General features: G+C 43.1%; 1 protein-coding gene across 8 annotated transcripts in view; it reads right to left on the bottom strand.

Moving 5' to 3' along the window:
* The window catches only part of TNRC6C (trinucleotide repeat containing adaptor 6C), a 339338-nt gene that overhangs the window by 20532 nt on the left and 293994 nt on the right, over nucleotides 1-24812 (bottom strand). For 5 of the 8 annotated variants that reach the window (XM_068151425.1, XM_068151424.1, XM_068151430.1 and 2 more), the window contains 7 exons: nucleotides 13270-15864; nucleotides 5306-5515; nucleotides 3508-3674; nucleotides 2730-2834; nucleotides 2198-2278; nucleotides 1513-1570; nucleotides 1152-1297 (listed from right to left, as the gene is read on the bottom strand). In XM_068151425.1, coding sequence (XP_068007526.1) covers nucleotides 1152-1297; nucleotides 1513-1570; nucleotides 2198-2278; nucleotides 2730-2834; nucleotides 3508-3674; nucleotides 5306-5515; nucleotides 13270-15864 — 3362 coding nt within the window. Of the gene's footprint in view, nucleotides 1-1151; nucleotides 1298-1512; nucleotides 1571-2197; nucleotides 2279-2729; nucleotides 2835-3507; nucleotides 3675-5305; nucleotides 5516-13269; nucleotides 15865-16220; nucleotides 16246-24812 lie in introns of those variants that run through there. The other 3 variants (XM_068151426.1, XM_068151428.1, XM_068151431.1) reach the window with 2 other exon arrangements.

Below are 24812 nucleotides of genomic sequence, written 5' to 3'. Positions count from 1 at the left end.
TTACAGCTTGCATCATACCAGAACTAAAATTCAGCAAACTGTTTTGACTGTGATGACAGCAGAAACAGGAACAGTTGCTATTGAAAGGTCACTATTTCTCAGATGTCCTCACATAGGGCCCTGCTAATTTCCTTAGCAAACCTGTCACAACACAAACCATAACTTGAAAGATAATCCTCTAGTTAAGACTATAAGAAAACACCAAGGGGAGGAAAGATAATCATTATTTGGGTTAGGTTTTTAATAGTCTGTGTTAACAAGACCGGGTACCAGTCCTGTCTCACATCCTGTAAAGAGCTTATGTAAAATGAACTGGTTTCAGCGCAGTGTGTGAAAAGCACAGATTTCTGCTGTCAGAAACCACCACACCCCAATCCTCACAAACATTTCAGTTAATCTGAGAACTATGGAGTAACACCACAGATTGTTCTTTCCTTATTAATAATTTTTGAGGGGATTCCAAGGTGATTTGATGGATGTCTTTGCAGGACTTTCTATCAGGCTGTACATTTTTCTTCCTATTGAAGATCTGGCTGCACTTTTCCCTACTTACTTAAGTCACTTTAAATCTTGGACATCCATGAACTTCTGAAGCCTTCTCCTCAGTCATTAAATGGTGTTGGAAAATATGTCATATGTGATTGCAGAAAAGGAAGCTCATCAGCGAAGCTATTTGTCTCTCTTCTGACTTAAAATACCTCAGCTTCTCATTCCTATTAAGTATTCCTATTCCTCACCTCATTCTAAGTATTCCTATTCCTCACCTCATTCCTATTAAGTACTGAACTTTCACTGAAATCCGTAGGGAGCTCAAAACTACAACAGGAATTAAGAGCCTAATTCCTGGAAGATTTTGGCTTTCTGTGCTGTTTCTCTGGTTTTCCCATTCCTAGTTCCACTGCTTTACTGATTCCTTAGTAAGTTTTCTTTTCAGGTGTAAGACTGGGGATGACCATTATTTATTTCCTTGGGGGAATCAAATCACTGCTCCTCTCCACAAGGACTAAATTCCCCACAAGCATTAAAGAAGAGAAGAAACAGAATACTACAGTATGTAATTATCTATTGCACTGCTCTCCACAGCTTTTTGAACAGCCAGCCAAAATCATCGTGCTTTGAGCTGTACATCCCACTCCTATTCCTGAGCTTACCTTGTCAAGGAAGGTGGGGCGGTCCATGGAAGACTCTTTGGAGATTGGTGGTGGGCGGCAGCCAAGGGGTTTGGTGACCATTCCATTATAGTCGGTCACTCCCATTCCACGCTTGTCCATTTCCACCTTCTTTTCCAGCAGAGCACCTTCACAGAAAGGGGAAAGAGTGAAAAAAGGGGGTGCAAAGACAAGTGAGTCTGCCAACAGGCCAGAGAATCGGGTCTTGCTTATAAAAGCATGAAAGTATATATTACCCAGTTGATCTATGATTCTGTGGTCTGGGTAAGATCAAACTCTCAGAATCAGAATGGTTCCTGTGTTGCTTTAAAGAACATTACAATGTGGTTACACAGACACTTACTCATGGCCTGATCGAGATTCATATTGTTGCTCTTCAAGGCCTCTTCCGCTGGCTCTCTCTGTTGGAAAAATACAGACTGTGGTAAGAGAAGGCATGCTTGTAGGATTTCAAAGCAAACTGAGAAAACAGATGTGTCTATTGAGTACTGGATTTAACATTTACTTAACAGCACAAATAAAGTCTGTGCACTTTCTTTTCTGCTTTCAGCAATTCCCACAACACTTCTGCTGGTTTCTGTTAAGTACCAGTTCTACAAGGTCAAATCCTATTCGGTTTAAATCTCTTCCTGTTTTCTATGGACAATTTAAGTATCCCTGACATGCCTTTCTCTAAAGAGAAAAGCAAACCAGCTATACTCTACTTTCTCCTGTTTAATAAGAAAAGGGGAACAGGATTGGAATTATTACTGAAGTTCTAAGTAACACCTGTGGTTAGAAAACTGTGACTTCAAAAGATCTGGAAGTGCCATCACACAAGGTTTAGCAGCAAGTCATCTCACACAGCTCTCTACTAGCTTATGGTAGATTTCTGAGTTAAGAGTAAATGTCTCAATGCAGGGAACAGAACTGATTCCCAGCCTGAAGACGACTGGAGAGCATTTGTAGCTAGTCTGAAACTCTTGAAGTCGGAACTACAAGCTACAGAAGCTAAGCTCCAGGTGTTGCTAGCTGTGGACATTACTCACAGGGAAGCCCATGTCTGTGAGCTGTTTTATCAGGCGGTTCATGATCCAGGCCTCATCTTGCTTGCTAGATGTCTTCATGCCCTTAGTGAATAAATGGGAGATTCCATTAATGGTCTGGTTGCCACGCTCACAGGAGTGAGATGTACATAAAATAGATGGTAAGTTGTTCATATTAATAATACATGCTACTGAAAGATGTATTAGTACATTAATTTAGAAAGTATCGAAGAACCCTCCGAACAACGGAACTACGATTTCTCTTCCCCCATAGAGTGTACAAATTTTAATCTCAGCTGGATAGGTGTTCAGTGTACTATTTAGTATTTGATTTGCTCACCACTGAATTAAAGCCACCTTTGAATTTACGTACTTCATTTTAATCCTTGCCGGAAAAACACAATGAAATTAAAGTTTCTGAAATAGTACAACACTTCCTGAAAAACATTCCCAAAAACAAGTTGGCAACCTTGAAGTTAAGAATGTTACTCAGTGTATTTGCTTAAAAACAAACAAGAGCGTTCTAGATAAACACCTTTAAAAGATCTCTGTGCAGCTTTTCTATCACAAAATCCTTAAGAAGTCTCTTCCTTTCAGTTCTCCAGAAAGTACCAAGGGACAAGCGTGGATTTGTTTTGGGCTGCGGACAGTACAAGAAACAACCATACTTGATCAAATCACTGGCCTAACTGTTGGCTAATGGAATAACAAACAAACTGGCTAAATGCATTCCCAATTCCTTTAAGTTACAGCCTGGCCTTGTCCCCTGAAATAAAGACTGTGCAGTGGAAAGCTTTCAATCACAATGGTCTATGTTCTCGGTTGAGCGCAGCATTAACAGGAGCTTGCTTTGTTCTCATACCAGCACACACCTCACAACTAGTTGCTCGTTCCACACAAATAGGAAATTGGTTATTTTTTTGCTGAATCACTTCATCACAAGCTACTGTTTGGTTTTCTGTCACCATGGGAAGTGTCTGAAAGCCCCCATATAAGCTTTGCTCTCTGTTAATACAGTCTCATTTCTTTGGCATACGCAGAAGCTTATATGTCTTACAGAAAACAAAAGCAACAACAACGAAAGTCCCAAAGCGATTGACATGTTTAAAGTCCAAGTTTATCTCCCCTTTTCCCCTGGAAACAAGGTAGGCTGTACTTGAACCACTGTAGTGGCAAGCTGGCTTTGTGTTCAGGTGTCAGAGGGCTAATTTAAGAGTTCAGCTATAATACAACAGAAAATTGGTGACAACTTATTCTAGCAATGTTACACTAACTGCACTCTTCTCTAGAGAGGATCTTTGGTTTTGTCTTACCTTTTGAAGTCCTTTCTTCGGGGCGTTCCCCCAGGAATTACAGGAGGAGCTGCTCTCTTGTGAAGCAGTATTATTCCACATATCTCCTTCTTCATCTTCCCACTGACTAGTACTGAGAGTCACTTCATCCCCACCACTGCCCCAGCCTTCTTGCATAGATTTTGAAGCTGGAGGGAAAAGTGGGAGAAGAAAAAAAATCTTTAATTTCTTGCAAATTTTACAGAAATATCCTTTTATGTCAGATCCAGTGTTAGAACATTTGAGTACTTTCCACAGATAGAGAGGTTCATCAAGCAGCTTAATTAGTATTAAATGATAAGGAGGCCTTCTTTGAAGCTAGCAAAAAAGGAAAGTTCTCTAAATACTTAATGGAAGAAAAAAGCCCAGCAGCAGCAAGTCTGGCTTTTTCCTGAACCAGTAAGATCTGTGGTCAGGGTCATTCCAGTCTCCTAGGAACAAGGAACCAGAAGTATGGCCACATACTTGTTAAGTGCTATTTTGCTTTCAATGAATCTCACCGTTTCAGCTCCCACATTCTTCCAATGAACAAACCCAAATTTCTAGGTCGTTAAGGGTCAGAAACTCAATTCCCTTTTCAGAAGGCTGGAATCTGAAAGCAGCACGTGGGCTGCAGGGAGCACTTAGCATTCAGTGATGAGGCTGTGTCACCTTGCTCCATTTCATTCTGTTTAGTCTGTTTAAGGCTGGGATTACTCATTGTAAGACCTCTCATTCCTCTCTTTAGGATTTCTGGACTTTCTAACTCTCTCAGTACTGTATTTTAGAGAAGTGAAACTTCAGGATTCCCACAGCCACAACAGGAGTCTGAAACATGAGTTCAGACCATTTAGAGATGGAGGATTTTTATCATGCTTAAGAATCATGAAGCAGCAAGTAGCAGTTCTGGATGTTCCTGAACCTGCAAACAGCTTCAATGGCTGAAGGCATCCACTCCCTCAGTTTATACCAAACAGTGAGACCATGATTTATTCTCATGTGTTAGTTTTCCTACCAGAATCAATCCTATCTTAGTTGAATCCAGCTGCTTCTTGTCCCAATAGAAGTTTCTTTTAGGGTGCCAAGGAGTATTATTCACATTCTTCTGCAGCTGCAGAGTTTTCTGCATCTCTACTGTTCTGCTTTCAAAATATCCTAAAGAATACCTTTACATTTTCTGGACTGATGCACTGCATTCATATTTTTACATTAATTTGGTATGGGGATATCTATGTTTTGAGAGAGCTAATGTAATTTTGAGGATTAAATTATTAAAACAGCCACAACATAAGAGAAATGTTGAGGTACTGGAGGGGGTCCAGAGAAGGGCAATGAAGCTGGTGAGGGATGTGGAGAACAGGTCTTGTGAAGAAGCAGCTGAAGAAACTGGGGATATTAAGTCTGGAGAAAGGGAGGCTGAGGGGTGGTGCTGGTATCTTCTCTCAAGTAACTAGCAACAGGACAAGAGGAGTGAGCCTCAGGTTGTGCCAGGGGACATTTAGATTGGATACTAGGAAAAATCTCCTTACTGAAAGACTGGTCAGGCATCAGGACATGCTGCCCAGGGAGGTGGTGGAGTCACCATCCCTGGAGGTGTAGATATGGCACTTTAGTGGGCAATGTGGTGGTGGGTTGATGGTTGGACTTGATCTTAGATGTCTTTTCCAACCTTAATGATTGTACGGTTCTATGCTGTACACACAGAGAAAACCCTAAGTGCTGTTTATAAATGCCAGCAGAAGCAAACCCAACGAGCAGCTTTCCCCCAAGCTATGACTGGCAGCAATGTCCCCACCCATACCTGGTTTGCACAGTGCTGGGGCAGCAGCTGGAGGGTTTGTTCTTCCGTATGTCCCTGCCGACTCGGCAGGATTATCTCCCCACCCTGTACCACTGCTGGGGGGCTTCCCCCAGGCCGAAGTGCCATTATCAACTGCAGCAGAAGGGGATGACGGCTCTCCCCAAGAAGCTTCACTCTTCGTGTGGACAGTAGGCATTTCGCCCCAGCCTGCTGAAGCAAGGGGAAGGAGAACAGTGATGAGAGGCAAGGTTTCTTTTGTCAGTAATTTCAAAATTGGACTTGTTATTGAAGTGTTTCTGTGGAAAAAGCATGAAGCAGTACGTAGACACAGCGATTCTCATTAAGCACATAAAAAAATATATCCCTTTGATATGGTCTTTAAAGTCTTTTTCTTAATTGAACACTAATGCCAAGCTGTCAAGACAGAAAGAGTATTTTTTAACACAGCCAGGAGCAGTCAGGCTGCCACGTGAGCACCAGACCAGGTCCCAGGGGAGCAGCTGCTTATGCTGTGATTTCTCAGAGCAGATTAAACCAGGCTCGGGGAGCACATGCAGCAGTGCCAGCGTGCAGGAGACCAGGACCCGAAGCTGAGTTGGGCCTTGCTTTACTGAAAGAGCAACTCCTTCTAACTGTTTACAGACTATCAAACCTCTTTTCTCATGCCCTCTGAGTAATACAGTATTTGTTTGTTACCACTTTCAGTGTAGATTATACCTTGGATAGATTCCTTAAAGCTTTTATTACAGCTTGTGCCTGTGTTCCCTACACACCCCTCTATCACCGAGCTTCCACATTATAATAAATATGATTTTTAAGTAGAACTAGACAAGACTGCAATTAGAACCTATAGTCAAATCATGGAGAACAGCAGGTAGAAGTCATTGTTTTCCTACAGAGCATTATTTTAACTCATTGAAAGACGTAAGCTGCCATAAAGAAACAGTCTTAGTCTGGCTTGGCTCGAGCGTAATGCGCTTAAATCCATACGACACCAATTTCAGCACCGGAGTTGAACGTGCCAGGAACAGCCACAGAGCTTCTGAGAGCTAAAGAGCAACACTGACCCAACACAGCAAAAGCACGAATTGAGTTTAAAACAATCATTACTTCTTTGAAAAGGTGTGGGTTTGTTTTTTTTATGCAGACAGAAATGCAGATCACAGACAGAGTCTATGTAAAAACACACGAGACACAGAACAGACCAAAAAAGCACTTATTACATACACCTGCTATTAACCTGCTCTTCTGCAATTAGCACAAAAAGCAGCCCATTGTATGATGCCCAAGATCTCAACAAGCATTGCAGAATTCAGCCTGCTTTAAAGCTTCCACTGTTATGTAGGCTGCTAATTCAGGAATTTGTTCTCTTTTCACTGGAGATGAATAAATATTACTAAGCTCGGGCGTTTTATTTTGCTCGGCTATTGTCTTGCAATTGTAACTCCTGGCAGCTCACAATATAGGACCAGATCTGGTAAGAAAGAAACTCGGGTTTTCTACTCCCCAAAAATGAGTGTAATTTCTGTTTTCAGCCAGTTTTTATAATGGAAGGACTAGCAGCCTACTTTGCCGCGCACTATTGTTTTTCTGCTCCCCAGTACTACCTGTAAAAAGGTTTCAGAGCCCAGACATAACATTTTCTACACAAACTGACACCTAGAGTAGGTAGGAGATGGCAAGGAAATTGCTACAAAAGGACTCTAGGAGTACCTTGAAACATATTAAATTGAGCAATCGTCGTTTCACTGAACAAGTCTGTGCAGAACTTACTGATCTTAACTGAATTTCTGTTACTAGAAATTGCAGGCAATGTGCATCACCAATAGTAACTCAAACAGGGGCTAGCAGAGAAAAAGTTCCTGTGAAAAGGATGTGCTGGTATCTGTTCACTGCACCAGTGTTACCTTATTACATATTTATTTCAGGCTCTATACCTTAAAGCTGCTGCAATTCTCTCTGATACTGAGAAAAGTGCATGTGACATAAACCATATCCCAACTAAGCCGACATGGTCAGGAACACGTAGCTGCAGAAGGCTCCTTCACAACCAGCAAGATCGGAGGTGTTTGAAAACATACTCCTGAAAGAACCCGAAACTTCACTCTTCCATTAAACTGATTTCCATTTGAGATAAAAATAGTCTTCTAAGCTCTATCAATGTAGCTTAGATTTCTGGTTGTTTTCAAGTGTGTGGAGAAGACAAACTGGCAGGCACACAAAAAATGAACCTCTGCTTAGCACTACAGCTGCTTTGGTGCTGCACCTAAAATACTTCAGGCTTTCTGCTTGTATCTTTATGCCAATTTTATTTAAGGAAAGCTTTATTTGAATTTCTGCCTCACCACTCAGCAGTCAACCCTGTCAGACAACTTTGTGTATTTAATCATATTGGCATCTGAAAAAGATTAACCGCAGGCAAATGAAACAAAACAAAACATCTCTAAAGCACCAACTAGAATACAAATACGAGCCAGAGAGAGTGCAGAATATTAATATTGCCCCGAGTTCATGCAACCTGTACTGGAAACTCTAGGTAAATTCCATTTATGGAATCAACATTAAACCACAATCCCTATATTGAACAGACCAAGTGTGCTGGGCTGAAGAATAAAACCTCAAAAAGAACTGGTTCTGGTTCTTCTTTTGCTCTTTACCGCAACTTTGACAATGTACAACATCCAGTTAAGTGCAGGAGATTAGTAAAGAAAACCTGAAGGCTGATGGAGAAACAACTTTTGCACTGCAAAAATTAACAAGTATTTAAATTCCAGAGTACTCCTCAATTGCAAACCTCTTTTCCTCTCCTCACCTGCTGCTACCAGGTGCTGCCTTTTGTTACTCCCTATGACTAGTTTAGAAACTTTAGAAGGTGAATAAATTTACATTTCTGAATAAATGATGCAGAATTCTGCAGCTGAAAGGAAGGATTTACTTTGTGTAAGAAGATTTTCCCTCAGTTTTTCAAATAAGCCAGGATGCTGGTGGAAACAACAGCTCAAAGGCTCTGCAGACCCATCAGCTTGCCTCTGGCAGGGTGATGCTTTCCAGGGCTATCACACACCTCACAATAAAGGCAGCTGACAGACAGTGCTACAGGGGGGTTGAGGGAATGCAAGAGGTACTTTTAAATTCCTTCACACAGCTCTTTGGAAGGAAAACACCTTCACAGTGGTCTCAACATCTGAACTTGCCTAGTGTTTTCCAAAATTAAAAACCCCATAATATTAGACACTGGAATCATCTCCCAAGGGAAGCAGTGGATTCCCCTACATTGGTCAGTTTTAAGACTCAGCATGACAGAGTGCTGGGCCAGCTCATTTCAACTACATTATCACCTAGAAAGGTTGGAAGAAACCATCAATGAAGTCCCTTCCAACCTGGCATTCTCTGATTCTACTCTTTCCTTTACAAAAATAATAGATATTTAGGCTTTCCTGAGAAAATGCCCCACAACTTAAGACCCACCAGAACTGCAGGAATGTAGTTTTGCAATAGAACAAGCTCAGTTAAAGGGTTCTCTGGCAAGAAAGCAAGGTTTTAATACTCCAGTTTTTAAACACTGCTGGAATTGCAAGAAACAAAAAGATCACAGTGAGTAATAAACATGGACACATTGGCAGAGCTTTGTTTTATAGAAATCAAAACATAATTAACATTGGGCCAGGGCCAAAAGGAAATCCTCAAGGGAAAGTGAAATGTTAACTAAGCTGTGGCAGGATGCAGTTGTTTTCCCTCAAAATAACCCTATAACCATTTGGATGGCAGGAATTATTTTCCTTGAAGTTGTTTGGTCTGGGATAAATACCAGACTGCATGACTACAATGGAGGGAACCCAAAATATTAGAACTTTATGGAGATGAAAAAGGAAGACATTAGGTAGAAAAGAGGTTGTTTACTAAATAGCCACTAGTTAAATCTGCTAATAATAGGAAAGAAATAAGCACTCTGTGTGTGTAAAAGGGAGAGAGATACATATATTAAAGAGTCACCTGTAACCCTCAACCTTTCAGATTCCCATTTCCAGGCAGATATTCCAGTTCCTGTGGTGGAACTTTGTGCCTTCTTGTATTGCTCAGCATTAGGGAAGTTCTCACTTGGCTTTCACCAATGAGATCAACCTTGTGTGAAAAGAGAGGGCAGGTTTCTCAGCATCATCTGGCTGTGCCCCAGAACTTGATGCTAGAGGGCTGAGCAGCTAACATCAAGATTTTAGTTTATTCCATGAGCATCCTCAGCCTAAATGAGCTCAAACTTGCTCTGGTTTCAAATCCATGCTGATAGAAATCTCAAGTAAGGGCAACACAGCACTTGCATTCTGTTTCACACAAATGACACCCAAGCTGCCACTCAGACAAAGGCACAGGATTATAAAAGAAATGGAGAGATGTTCAGGTCTCCCAGAATTTAGACTTGGTTCTGGTTTTTTGAAATTTCAGTTCCTTGCTCTTTAGGAACCACAAAGGACTGGAAATCTCCATAGGGAAGCCCACCTTCTCTTTTGTTGCTTATCTCATCTGGAGGACATGCAGCTGGAACTCTGCCAGGCACTACCTACCTCACGGAAACAGGAAAGCAAACCTACTCCTAAGCATTTGGAGGGATGATCTGGTGCTGTCTGGGATATAAAAATCACAGTATCACAGTACAACTTAGGTTGGAAAGGACCTCAAGGATCATCGAGTCCAACCTACCAACACAGACCCCATGACTAGACCATGGCACCAAGTGCCACGTCCAATCTCCTCTTGAACGCCTCCAGGGATGGTGACTCCACCACCTCCCTGGGCAACCCGTTCCAATGACGAATGACTCGCTCGGTGAAGAACTTCCTCCTCACCTCGAGTCTAAATCTCCCCTGGTGCAGCTTTTCATCACTCTTTCTAGCAAAGTTGCAAGAGTTAAATGAGCTAATAAGAATTATGCACAAGTAATTTCAATAACAATTGAATCTAAGGCTAAACAACTAGTTTCCTGCTCCTCTTTCTGAACAGCTCACCAGTGATTTGGGAGCAACCTCTTAGAGCCAGAAAGGACTAAGCTGATCACATGTTCTACCCCTTGGGTTTTTTTTTTCCCTCTTTTTTTAACAGAAGAAGAAATTCCTTAGAGCATTATGTGTTTTCATCAGTTTGTGCACCAACATCTGCTTCTCATCAATAGCTTTTAAGTTCTGTATTTAAAGAATTTTGAGAACTTCTGGGGATGGGCCACAACTTGAATAACAAGACTGAAACTTGGCCTCCAGTTCTAAACTAATGTAATATAAACTCAAAACCCAAAAGGGACTGCTGCTCCTTTGGGAACAGCTAATCAGTGCTGTGCAGCAAAATTAAATCCACTTCTCTGCTTTCAGATGCGTCTCTCTGCCATCTTACAGCTACGCCACATTGCCCTACTTACACAGGAACAGAATCCATGATTCCCTACTAATGATACTCCCTGCCTACCAGGGAATCATAAAAAAAATGACTGGCAAAGCAAATCATGACCCATGCAGAAGACAAAATGCCAGTGGTAACTACTCAGTTAAAGAGTTGTATGATTTTAGATGAGCACTTAACCTGTGCCCTAATTATACAAGCCATGGGTTGCATGGAAATGTTATACATGGAAAAGAACCACTGTCAGAGGAAATGTGGTTGTGGCTTACAGAAGTCTCCTGGCTGCAGGATTCTTGTCTCTCTTACTGGCAGAGGTTGAAAATGCATAGCCAGTGGGACAGAGAATTGGAGTAGAAAGAAAGAAGGTTAGACAGCCCAACAATAAGCTGCAAGCCCATGTCTGTGCCCTAGGAAAGCTGCCCATGACTCGCTTCTCATCTTCTAGCTGTCCCAGATGGGACATGATTTGTAGATGTTTTGAGTCTGTGTAAATTTCCACCAAGACCAAGAGATCACTGCTCTACAGCTGCTGTGTACTCTGGTAAAAATAGGTCTGCTGTACTTGCAATGGGGAAGCCCAACAGCAGTGTTTTAAATGACATTTTTTACTCTCTCTCTCTGTGAGAGGTGCACCAGACCAGCGCCTCTTTGGCAGAGTCAAAAATAATGATGGGCATAACATAAAAAACCACAGGGGGTTGCTTCTAGCTTCCATCAGCAGATTAGAGAATAACCCCTCAAAATATTACCATGTATTGCCTTTATATCTGTACCTATGTACACAACTGTAAGCCTCTGTATGCAGAAATACACAACCAAAGGCCAGATTTATGCTCTTAACTAAATATTAATCTCAGAACTGTACTAAAAATTAGCTTCACTGATACTGTTTATCCTCTTTCTTGCATGCTGTTTTAATATATATTCTGAGAGTTGTTTTTGCCTCAGTGTCTTAGAATCTTGCTAACTGACACGTTTACAAATGCACAACACTGCCATTTTACCCTGGGATGGGGCAGCTGGAGCTAATGTAGGACCATCAATATGCAGTTCTCTGCATACTTCAAAGGAACCCTTCTTCTGCTCCCATGGATTCTCCAGAGGAATCACTGCAAATTAACAGCAGTTTTAAATGCCATTTCCCAAATCTGAAGGACCCAGAACAGTAACTTTTTCCCTCTGCAGTGTTAGATGATTTGAATAGCATTAGCAATACATTGCTGCCTATCAATGGTTTTACAAGCAGTGACGTAATGAAAACAAAAATCAGCAAAACACCCACCAAAACAAAACAACCCAAAATACCCCAAACCCAACCAACCCTCCCCCCCCCCACACACTTTCCTGGTACCTCCAGTACAATTCAAAACTCTGAACTGGCAGCTCAAATGAGTAAAGTTTCAAATATGAAGTAACCTTAAGGTAAACAAATTCTAGACCAGGTAGGTTGCACTGACCAAGTACAAACCTATTCAAAGGTTTCTCCTTCTGTAGGACATTGTTTTATTCAAATAGATACTTCCAACTGTTGAAATATTTGACCAGACCAGGGAACGTGAGACTATTTTTATACAGACCATTACTGTAAGCCTGACTTATTTCAAAACATCAAAGAGAGGAGGGGAAAAAAAAAAAAGATGGAAACAAGAGAAGTAGAACAAATCCCACTTGGAGAAAAACCACAGTCAAAAAGACAATATTTAGCCATGACCAAGACGAAACAAAAACTTGGGAGATAAAAATCAGATGAAGAATTTCAAAGGGCACTACGACGTTTTGTTTATTCTGAGACGTCTGTGGTCATGATACAGAGCAGGGCTGCTAGGAGCTTTCATTTAAATGCCTCCCTCCTAAGCATTTGTCTCATTTTTCCCCCATTTCTATTTCTTGCTGTTTGTCTGCAACAGCACTTTGAATAGAAAATTCTTAGATGCTTAAAAATTTGTCTTTGGAACACAGTTAAAACTTTTTCTGGCCACCCTGAATATTAAGATCTTTAACCAAGCCAGCTTTGTAAGAACCACACAAAATCCAGGACACTACCTGTGCTTGAAGCCTGAGGTATGGAAGAGAACCACTTCACAGAAGACAACAAACAGAAGACAAAGAAAGACCAACAGCCTACCTAGAGTCATGCAACACTTCAACATCTGCTGCCAAGAGATGCGGTTTGTAGGAAAGAAACATGCAGAGTGCCTAAGCAAGAACACAGACTGAGCAATGGTAACAGAAAAGAGGAGGAAAAGGGTTAGCCAAAAGAAGCCAAATTCTCAAATGGTTAAATTAAAAGAAGGTGCTAAGACACTGTGGAAGAGTTGGCAAAATAAACTGGCATCAGCAATCTAAGACATTGTTTTAACTCTTCCTTGTGTTCCCTGGGACTATGTAAGCTCGTGCATCGGGTTCCTGGGTGCTGTCCGCCAGGCAAGAAGTTAACACTGCTTCAGAGTACATGAATGAAGTAATTCTGTGAAATCCATACAGGATTTGTCTTTAACACATAACCACACGCTGCTCAGAGCAGACAACACTCGGCAATCTCTACTGCTATCAAGCATCTTACAACACTATTTTCATACCTGGACCAAGCAGCGGGGACCGGTTCGGCTGGGCACTTGACTGGTGCGATGGCTGAGGTTCAACCATGTTTGTGTTGATAATGGTGCTAGTGGTGGTGGTGTTGGTTGTGGTACTGCTCTGTATTATAGGATTATTTCTATCCCACATGTTTACAGTCTTGTTGTTGTTGTAATTTGGGTCGCCCCAAGCTGAGGTACCATCATCGATTTCCATCTTGCGGCGAATGGATGGTGGAGATGGCTCTTCCCAGCCAGTTGCCTCACAGTTCTCTTTTTGTTTGGCTGGCACTGGCCCACCAACCCACCCTGACCCCGTCTGTTTTACAGAAGCAGCTCCTCCCCAGTTACTCACATTGTTGTCCTGGGGTTTGTTAGCCCAATTTTGTTGGGGGCCTGACTTTAAAGATTCTCCCCAACTTGTACCTGTATTAGCCTTGCTGTTTGTGCCATTTCCCCACCCACTGGTCCCAGACCTCGTGGAATCATTCCAACCAGACCCTGATCTATTGTCAGAATCCCATCCAGATCCATTCTTCTTCCCATCACCCAAGTGTCCGGGAACAGACGATGAATCTGTCCAATCTCCACCTCCTGAAGTCCAGCTTGGATTTGATTTCTGTCCATCTCCCCAGTTTTGAGATTTGGGTTTCTGAGGTTCACCCCAGGTAGGTGATTTGTCCTCCTGATTTGCGGTCCCACTCCAAGCGTGGCCGCTTTTGGCAGCAGCAGCATTATTAACAGTAGTAGAGCTTGCTGACTCTCCCCATCCCCCGGGGCCATTTGGTGCTTTGTTGTTATTGTCTCCCCAACCTGTGTTTGTTGGAATAGCTGCCGGTGGAGAGTTGACCCACCCAGATACTGAAGAGGTATTTGTACTGTTCATGATGGACCCATCGTTCTTCCCCCCTGAGTTTGAAGATTGAGTAGCTGCACAACCCCAGGCCTCTGTTCCATTGTCATTCTTTCGTTCAGACCTCGGGGACTCTTCAAATTCCCAGGCAGTGTTTTGCTTTACAGGGGTCTGTCCCCACCCCGTATTGGACAGGACCCTGGGGTCAAGGTCATTTCTTGGCAACTGAACTTGCCCTTGGTCTATCATCCCTTTGTCTCTCCTCCTGCCCTCTCCAGCCCCCTCCCTCCCAGTACTGCCTTCATTTTGACTCCCACCGCTGTCGTTACTTCCTTCGCTAGCCGTGGTGCCAGATGCTGCAGCTTTGGCCCAAGAGTTCATTTGTTCATTGCCCTGCTGCATGGCAGGGTTTGGACTGGTAACACTGGAGCTATCCCACCCTGCCGATCCTTTCCCATTGATGTCGCTATTGGAATGCTGGCTGGAGGGCTTGCCCCACTCCCCGTTCACACCATTGCTGGTGCTGCGGTTGGGGTGGCCCCAAGCTCCAGAATGCATACTACTCCCAACACCGCTGCTGCCACCACCCCTGCCCCACGCTAGTACCCCAGGACCAGAAGGGGGCCCCGAATCCCACGCGCTCGCTCCATTTCCTTCCTTTTGCACAGCACTGCTGGATCCGTTTTGTTTAGCACTTAATGCTGAGTTCACAGTGTCTCCATTCCCCTGACTGAACCCAGAATTGCTGTTTCCTGTGGCAGGATTACCTGGGGACATCCCCCACACTGAACTGCCCATTCCTTCACCACTGCCCCCGCTGACTTGAGAAACTGATGTTCCGTTAGCACCAGGAAGGCCTTGCAGGTGGGGCGGGATGATGGCCCCCATACCAACAGCCATCCCCCAGTTCGGCAGTCCGTTTGTCTGCATTGCATTGATAGGGTTTGGTGAAGAGTTCATGGGGTTAGTGTTATTTGGTCCATCAGTGTTAAGGTTCTGAGGTTGTACGCTGAAAGACACATTCTGAGAAGTGGACGTTTGTGGTTCTGTGCTCTCTTGCGGCAGCAAGTTTCCCCAAGCACCTAAGGTGCCTGTTGGGTTCCCATTCTGGTTGCCCATGTTCTGACCTATGGCACTGACTGGACTGCAAATACTGGAAGGGTTGCCTGCTCCCACAGTTCCTTCATGTCCAAGTACAGGCCAGGCAGCTGGATTGGCATTAGGGTTAAGGTTAAGATTAATGCCAGCATTTGAGTTGGAAGCACCCCAGCAGTTCTGACTTCTACCATCTCCCATCATGTTGTCCATCTTTCCATCCCCACCACTGGCAGAGCAGTGAGCTAGGCCAGAGCTGGAGCCCGCAGCCACACCCCACACTCTGGCTGAGTTGCCGTTACCGTTTGCTCCGCCAGCTCCAAGGGCACTCTGGTTAGAAGTGCTTTGGACGAGTGCTCCGTTGGCGCCATTATTGCCATTAGTTTTCTTTGTATGTCCAGTGAAGTTGCCTTGGGCACTCCCTGTAGCCATGCTACTGTTCTCTGAGCCACAGTTGGAGGCAGAGTCAGTGTCTGTAGTACATTCTGAGGCAGACTCAGTCTCAGCTCCGGTAATGGAAGGCCACGCTTCCTTGTCAGTCCTGTCTATTATCACTTTATCCCAGCTGCAGTTGCCTTCACTCCGGAAAGCGGGCTGCTGTCCCCAGTGGGAATTCTCATAATGGTCTCCCAATCCACTGTGGCTGAGATCTGAAAGGATACAAGAAGGTTAAAAATTAGTCCACTGTTCAAGCAGTGCAAAAGCCCTCTATTAACTACTACTTTGCATGCTAAACCGCTAACATTGAGCTTACATTCTGTATGTAACAGCAATTTGCCTCACTACAGTGAAGCACCATGCACACACTTAGCTTGGCATTTTTATTCTGGTTAAAGTAATGGAACAACTCAGTTTTAGAGTAACAAAACTGGGTTTTATCCCTCAGTATACCAGAATAAAAAGACTAAGCAGGCAGTAAATGAGGACAGCAAATACACTAACTGATGTGAAAAACCTAAAAAGCATATTTGGACAAAACACAGTAGAGCATCTAACAGACTCTTACCATTCATCTTGACTCAATTCTCATTCTCCAGAGAAACACAAAGAAAGAGCATCCAATAAAAAATGTCAAATGCCTGCCTGTCATTAGATATTACACACCCACATCACACTCCACACACTAAATTCATACAGCATTTAGGTTCATGACCTTTCCTGTAAATAAAGGTAGAAACAGAGCCACAGCCATCTTCACTCTTCAGTGGCAGTTGTACTTTAACACCGCCACTGTAACTTACAATTCAGCAGAGAACTTGGGCATTTCTAATTAACAGACAGTACTGTCAGGAAGCTTCTTCTTAAGGGATTTATGTGCAGTTTAAACATTCTTTTGTGCTTGAACACACAGTCCACCCCCCCCCCCCCCCAAAATGAGTGAAAATCAATGCTATATTGTACAGACACTCCAAAGATGGTATTGTTAGAGCACTACCCACATCCTCATAGATGCCAATCCAAAGAATTAAACAGCATCACCTGAACACCTATTTGCCTGTGAAGAGTACAATGTTAACCTGGAAGACACATCCCTGCTCGTGCTGAGAACTCAAACTCAGGTGGCTTTTGCATTTAGTTCCCATCCTGGTGGCTCTCTGCAAGGTTTCTAGCACAGATGACTCCTCTGAGTTTCTTTTGATGGGAATTTTATAGCAAGCACTTGAGCCTGATCCTAGGGACATGTACTAGAGACCATCTGCAGAACTGCTCCTCTTAACTCAGTGTCTAAATAAAGGAGAACACTGCACATGGGCAAGTTACAAATTTTGGATGTCAGTTATTTTTACTCGCTGCAAATTTGCAGAAACGTGACTTTGAATTTTTATTTGGCCAAGAACAGCATTTTGTGGGGAGGATGGATGCAGCAACCCTCCCAAATAAGCTGCTACCAGTGGAAGTCTAATATGCATTAATTTAAATCACACATATTTAGGTGTGATCAGCTTCTCTAACTGCTTCCAGTTAGAGGTGTTCTGATGCTGGGGAAAAAAAATAGAAGGCTATAAAAAGTCTCCTATGCACACATTTCACCTGCAGCTTCTCAAGGAAGAAGGTGATTACTTGGCTGCTTCAAGATTTATCAAGATAAAGAACTGCCTTTGAAAAATACTAAATAAGCTGAAGCCAAAGTATGAATGTTAGAGAAAGGATGAAGAAACTGTCTTAGCTCATCACCTGCTTTTTCATGATGACAGGAAAAGCCAAGCATTCCATAGAAAGAGCTGAATAATTGACAGGTGTATGACAAATCCAAAAGAGAAAAGAAGCTGCTTGGTTTTACCCGGATTCTTTCCCCTACACGCAGCAGCTAGAAAGGAAGAAAGCATCCTGTTATCCCTGGGTAAAGCCAACTGCTTACATTAGGAAGCTAAGGAAGAAAGTTGAAAATTTACCTGACAATCTAGGTTTGCCTCACAGGTGTCAAATAGAGACCAGAATCCCAGAGAAGCCTGTGAAACGACTTTCAAAGGGTCGACAGGGTCAGAAAAATGAGCCAAGCGGCATTCTTAGCAGAGTAGGAATGAACAAAGGCAGAAAGCAGCAGCAGTCCAGGCCAGAAGATAAGAAGTTGAGGCAAGCAAGGAATCAGATAAGAGGAGTTGTGTGAGATTTTTTTAAACACCGTGGGTGGTGAGATTTGGCACTGCATTTCAGACATGACAGAAAGATTTCAAAGTCGCTTGAAAGACATTGTACCAATAAAAAGGTCCTGTCAAAGCTGAAACCTAAGCTCCATGTGCACTGCCCAAGGCAAGTGAGAGCATCTGTGCAGGGCAGGTTTGTGAAGAAGGATCAAGAGCACAGTGCAAGACGTCTCAATACGCACAAAAAACGGCACCAAGACTGAGGAGATGATGAAAGGGAGCTACTTGTTTAATCATTTCTTTCACTTTTCTCTCTCCTCCAAAGATGGTGGTTAAAGCAATGCTCAAGTTTGAAAGCACTTAGGAGACAGAAAGTAAAAGGAAGGGAAGAGTTGGGAATGGAAGAAGATGATGACAAAACAGCTTTGAAAGATGCCTGTGAGCAGGGAGAGAAATGGTTCATTAAATAAGGTACTGGGATTTTGAAGAGCAGTCAGAGAAACAAGAGTTAAAAACAAATCACAAGAAAATAGCCAAGTGCCTGAGCCTGGAGAAACACATTTACTCCAGACAGCGTCTCACCAAGTGTGGTTGGTTGGAAGCAGCACATGATCAGTTCAAATCCCTTCACATTTCAAGGCTTTGCAACTCCAGAGTTACTCCATTTCACGTACCACCTACACAGTTCCTCCTCCTGAGGTTCAGATTATGCCCTCAGTAATAGTCCCCAGCTAATCTCTAAGTGGTTGCTTTGATAGGGATTACACTAATTCTGTGCAGGTGACATAAATGAGCAAGCCCCTCCTGGAGCAGCAGTGTACCTGTGCTGGCCTGCCCTGCTCTGCAAGCAGCAGCACCATGCTGGTACATTCTTCAAAGGTAAGATTCAAAAATGAGAGTAAAGATGTGCAATAGCTGTCCAAATATTTACTGAGACAATTGGTTCTACCACCAAAGGTTGATGCTATAAAGCTTGTAAAAGACAGGAGAGATAAAGAGAAGGGGTGGGGGGGAAAATCACCAAGTAAACAGAAAGCTGCAAAAACTGTGACTTTCCTCACAGACAAACATAACAGCTTGAGGACAGGGTTGAACCTGAAGAGAGTAATTTTTATAGTCTTATCTCTAGAAGCAGATAAGCAAAAGACACATTTCCATTTTCTCTAGACTGTAAGGAGTTCCTTCCGACAAATGAAACAGCTAGGAGCACAGTCCTACTTAATCCACAAGGACTTTACACATTTGGGAGAAATAAAGGAAAATATTTTGTATGATTAAATCTAGGGAATATTTCTGGGTGGTTGAGGTTGGGTTGGTTGTGGTTTTTTGTTTTGGTGTTTCATTTTTGGTTAGTTGGTTTTGGGGTTTTTGAGCACAGATCTCCTCCAACTTTCTAGGAAACCAACTCATCACAGAGTGAGTTACTTTTCTATTTAAAGCTGTTAAGACCAAAATGGGAGACCCACTAAAAAAATTCTTAAGAATCAATTCTCCCTTACGCAAAGATCATAAACAAAAGCACTGCAGCCCACCAGAAGCATTTCTAGCCTTCCTCTATGAACTGAGCAAAGGTTTTAAACAACACACCGGGAAGAGGAACCACAGGGATCCTAATGCTCCTACCCCACTAAGTGGTTTTTCATTTCACATTTTGTGTTTGAAAATCTCAGTTATGCATCTTTTATAAAATATGGTTCCCTTATGAACAACATTTCTTCAGTAAACAGGAAGGAAAAATTAACCTGAGGATAACAGCTCACATCAGTTTGAAACAAGCACACAACTTCTGTCAAACAGCGATCATACCTGCTACCTGAAAAATGCAGGGCTTTGACTGGTGCTGCCAATAAGCACTGGAGGGTCTGTTTTAGTTTGCTTTAAATAATATCCTTCATGGGGTGGGAGGAGACTGCTGCTGTTATTACATACTGTATCCAACATACTTTATCAACTTCAATTTAGGAATTATTAACAACAGAAAGCATCTTTGGACAATGAATATGAACAATTAGCTGCAAAATCAGTTTAGTGTTTACACAGATAATAGATGTAGAGGTTGACTGGAGTGAAATGGGAGACGCTGCTGCATGCACTCCTTAGAAAAGGAAAATACTCTGCCTGCTCAAGAATGTCCCCAAAACTTCAGTTCTCCTCCAAAAAATGTCATTTAAAATAATAACTATTTTCATGTTTATACAGCTGAGTTAAAAGTAACTGCATCTTCCTAACTCCCATTATAGCAATTAGCCTGAAGGCTGCGCAGTAAGATTCTGCATCCTCAACTACAACAGAACCTTCCCCTGATACAGGAACCAAGCTATGCAAAATGGCAAAGCCTGGGATCAACACCTAATGAGAACCACAATATTAATAAGTTCTGTTCATCCAGTTTCAAATCAAATCTAACAGTGACTCCCTTACTGCTGGTGTTCTCTTTCACTTCATGGTAGTCAGTGTAACAACATCCAAACTCATTGGCTGGTCCTGTCCTGCCCAAAGGACGGATTACCCACGATGTTTTTTTTGCTCTGACACACAGAACAGAGAAAAACCTCAAAGGCCAGTGACAGTCCTGCTGGGGATTTGACTTGTCACACAACAATTAGTGATTCTGAGTAGGAAGTTTAGAAAAGAGGGCACATTCATTCCCCCCACCCCCCCCACCCCAAAACAAATAGTTTTCAGTTCAACATGAGCAGCTCTTTAAAAAGACTACACAGAAATTTTTCTACATCTAAATCAGATAGCAATTGCCAGAAACATGTTAAATGCCTGATCAAATGCAGCCTCATTTCACAAAAGATCATGATACATGCTGAAGAATGAAATATAGTGAAGGAGAAAATCTGGGAATTGTAGTGCTAATATTTCAGGTTACCTGCTACATCCAGCTCTAAGCTTACACCGAGACAGGGCAAATTCAAAAGCTGTCATCTATTTGAAGCCACTTACAAAGCTAACTTACAACGAGCCTCACAGATGTGAGAAAGCTGAAATTTTGAGCAGCATACATAATGTGAAAAGACAGAAAAGGGATGGAAGCATTGAACAAAACAGCTCTGTTTTAAAGCCAAACCATCTTTAAGTGCACAAGTGGGAAAGCCTGTTACCCTGTTTTCATTTTCTGCACCACGACATCAGAATGTAGCGCGGGGGGGGGAAAAAAAAGAGCTTTTAAATGCATTAAGGAAACGAGCAAAGGAAAAAAAAAAACCACCACACACAATATTTTTCATTCTTAGTAGAGATCCCACTAAATGCTACCTCTCCAAAACCACAAAAGCAGCAGCAGAAAACATGGGAGAAAGAATTGCGTTTTTCTGCTCAGTGCAACAAATCTTTAGCAAGCAGCTCACTGCGAAGACGCCATTTTATCAAACCTGAAACGCAGCCAAAAGCTTAGGACGCTGTGCTGCTGCTCCCTCTCTGAAATGTTATGTAATAAATTGATTTAACAGAAGCAGATGCTATTTTCTCAGGGTTAGGGTTACTTTTTTTTTTTTTTTTCCCTCTCCCCTTTCCCCTTTTTTTTTTTGGGGCTCTAAAAAGGGCTGATGGGTAATAAAAAATACCTGAAGAAAGGAGCCGCCCAACCATCCTAGGAGACGCTACATTGTGTGCAGAGCTGTTTCTACTCCTGCATCTACGTTCTCCAGGGCTCTCGGCTTCAATATGTCGGCTGTGTACAGTGTGAGCCTCATCCTGTAGAGCTGCCAAGAAAATCTCTCTGTGCAAGCGTGCGCCCAGACAACCTGCAAGCTCGGTCGGGCCTCGGTTGCACTGGCTATGGAAATGCCCTTTCCACGCACAGCCCTCCTCCCCCTTCCCCTCGCTCCGCTCCTTAACTCTAGGTGAAGGTATCAACAGAGTAGGATTTTTAAGCTTTGATTATCTAATTGCAGCTGACACTAAACCGATCTTCCTTCCTCTTTAAATTCTTTCAACTGTCACAAAACATTTTCACTTCAGGACCCAGCTACAATTAGCACCCTAGCCGCTTTTCTCTCGCTTTTGAAAGTCAGCCAAGAGAAGACGCGGGCGCTGCCGACTGCCTGCATGGGCAGCAGCTCCTGCCCAGCCTCTTCCTGCCAGTCCCAGCCATAGCTCCTGCCTGGTGTTCTGCCTGCACAGGCAACATATCCTGCCCAGCCTCCTCCTGCCTGCCCCAGGCTTCTGCCTCCCCAATCACAGCTGCTGCCTCCAGACCCACATCCTCCAGCCTGCCCCAGCGGCAGCTCCCACTCTTGTCAGGCAAGCGGCAGACCAAGTCCCAGTTGTATATTGGCACTCTGCCAAGCTCTTAATGACTTCCCTGCCTCCATCCAGAAAAGCTCTAAGTGGCAAACACGAGCATGTTAATCAAAGGCTCTGTTGTTTATCAACCTTGGGAAGCACTGCCCTAGACAGCGCAGCTCAGGCGTGTTCTGCCTCCTGCAGCCCTGGCACCGACCATCTTTGAACAACTGCAGGCTGGCAAGCACTGGTTCCCTTCGAGCCACATGAACATCCAGAGTGTGAACAGAAAGTGGGGGGGGGGAGGATGAATGTTTTCAGGACCTAAACATCATCACAAATCCTGGGGACACACTTAGAGAACTTTTGTCGATACATCTATACAGATCTCAAAGACTAACTTACACACAGACTGCCAGTACACCTTATACGCTCCCTTCACAATTACTTCCCCTTCTCATTTCCTTGCTCTTCCTCCTCCTCCTATCTGCCCCAAATACATCTTAATTACACAGTAAATGGAGCACGTTTCAAATTTGCTGTTTCAATTCTTGTCAGGTGTTCACTTGAGCAGTTTCACCCTCCTGCACTGGATCACTGATGTCTCTTTAAAGGTTTGGCTGCATTCTCAGGATTGCTGCCGCTTCACTACCACAGCACAATCGCTGCTGCTATTCTTGGCTGAAGAACTGTTCCACCGAAGCACTCCTGAAAATAGTTGGTTTCCTTCTGCAGACGTTTATTCTCCGTTTCTTTGCAGTAGTTTCTGAATGCTGGATGGGGTTTAACCTCATTTTAAACACAACAGCTGAAAGGGAATTCAAATTTTTGGGTCCATTCAGAAAACTATTTCAAATGCAACATCAGAGTCAAGTCTGCACTAACTCTGAAGTTCAAATTTTGTTGTGGTTTCTTACATTCTTTTAATACCAGCTAGACATGATTGACATTTCCATTAGTTGAGATTATTTGTCAAAACTGAAGAGAACAGAAGACACATTCCCATGTTCATTGTGTTTTTTCTAACATAGCTAACATACCCAACTTCAATTTACAGAGGCAGGTACTGATGAAGGGCACCAAACCAAGGGGACTCTTTTTACCAGACAGGAGTACATAGAGAGGTAATGAAGAATCCCAAGAAGAGTCAGAGCCCACACCAAATTCTGGGGGCAAAATGAAGCACAGCTTCCACTCCAGCCCATGCTGGCAGTGCATGTTCCCTTCCACATACCCCATCTTCTAGCAATCTCAACAGGCCATGTGTCTACTAAGTTTGAAATCCTTACAGTTACCTGCAGATTGAAAAGAGACCACTCACCTGATCTAAGGAACTATTCCTGCCAAGTCACCAACGAAGCCCTTCAGCAACAGGGACATAACATCCCTAAGTGCTCTATCTCACTTCCTCAGATAGCTTTCATGCTGGCACGTTTTTCCTAATGTCTAACCTTAATCTTCCTTGTTGAAACTTAAGCCCATTATTTCTTATCTGATCCATCACAGTCACACAGAACAGATCGTTTTCTTCCCTGCAGCGGTCATTTAGGTATTTCTGCATTTCCAGTTCTAGTCTTCCTTTGACTTAGGAGCTCCAATTCCTTCAATCCATGCAAGCCTCGCTCTCAAGACCTCTCTACTCATTCCTATGGCATCCCTCTGCAGTTCTCCCAGCTGGTTCACTTCCTCCTGAAGGCACAGTACCCTGAACTGGACTCAGTATTCTGAGGCTTTATCAGCAGTGCCTCCTGGGAAGCAGTAGTTTTATAACCTTCAGTAGGTCTGTTATCTTTTCAACAGTGTATGACCATAAATCTGATTTATCCCATGGCCAACTCCAGCTTAGTTTTTTCAGCACGATACTCATGTCCCTGTGTTTGCGTACAGAGCCGCCCCGGTCAAAATAAAGAACCTGTCCTTTTATGTCTCATTCAATGAGATAATTTTTATCACCACTATTCCATATTGTAGTTTTGCCTTCCAGTTGCCTTGCACTCTTCTCCATTTGGCAGCATTGAAAAGAGGAAATGAAGGTTGTTTACAGGCACAAACGTGACAGAAATACCCAAGAGTACAGATTTACACTCTCACTCCGAACATTTTCAATCTGCCAGTAAGGACTCATAGCTACTCCCTTGTCTACATCTTCCTGAGCAGCTATGACACTTCTTACAATACACTTCATCTCCTACTTCCCACTTATTTACACCACCACACATCCATCATGAGAATGTCTTCTGAGGTACTGTCAAAAGCTGTATAAAGTTGACTTTAGGACAGGATTTTCCCCTCCCATTTTGCAGTGCCTGTCGCACTGCTGACAGGGAACTACTCTGCTTTGGCACGACCTGCTCTCCACAAACCCACGCTGGCTCTGTGCATCTCCCTTTAAAGTTCTAAATGCACAGAAATAGCTGCTGTGGTTATTTTTTTCTAGTATCCTTGTAGCAGACTCCTCTGACTGATCTGCAATTCCTCCGCTTCTCCTTTCTCGCCTTTTGCCATTAGTTCTTTTGTTTTCTGGTTTCCAGTTCTCACACTCTGAAGGCAAGCAGGTGGGTCAGCTTGCTCCACCCCATCCTCAAGGTCTGCTATGAATTTCATCATGTCCAGACATTTGGAAACATTTCCTTAAGTTCTCTAATTCATTACAGCCTTAGCTCTAAACCAATCATTAGTTTACAGATAGACAAAAGGCACTGAAAGTATTCCTGATGCCATCTCTCAGTGGCTTTGTTGAACATCAGACCAATTCCACTGGCCTCACTTTTACTACTGAT

The sequence above is a fragment of the Melanerpes formicivorus genome, unplaced genomic scaffold (assembly GCF_026170545.1).
Source record: "Melanerpes formicivorus ecotype bairdi unplaced genomic scaffold, bMelFor1.0.p_v2 SCAF_21, whole genome shotgun sequence".
Taxonomy (NCBI): Eukaryota; Metazoa; Chordata; class Aves; order Piciformes; family Picidae; genus Melanerpes; species Melanerpes formicivorus.
Note: the sequence above shows the minus strand (reverse complement) of the source record. Positions and strands in the feature narration are given on the sequence as shown.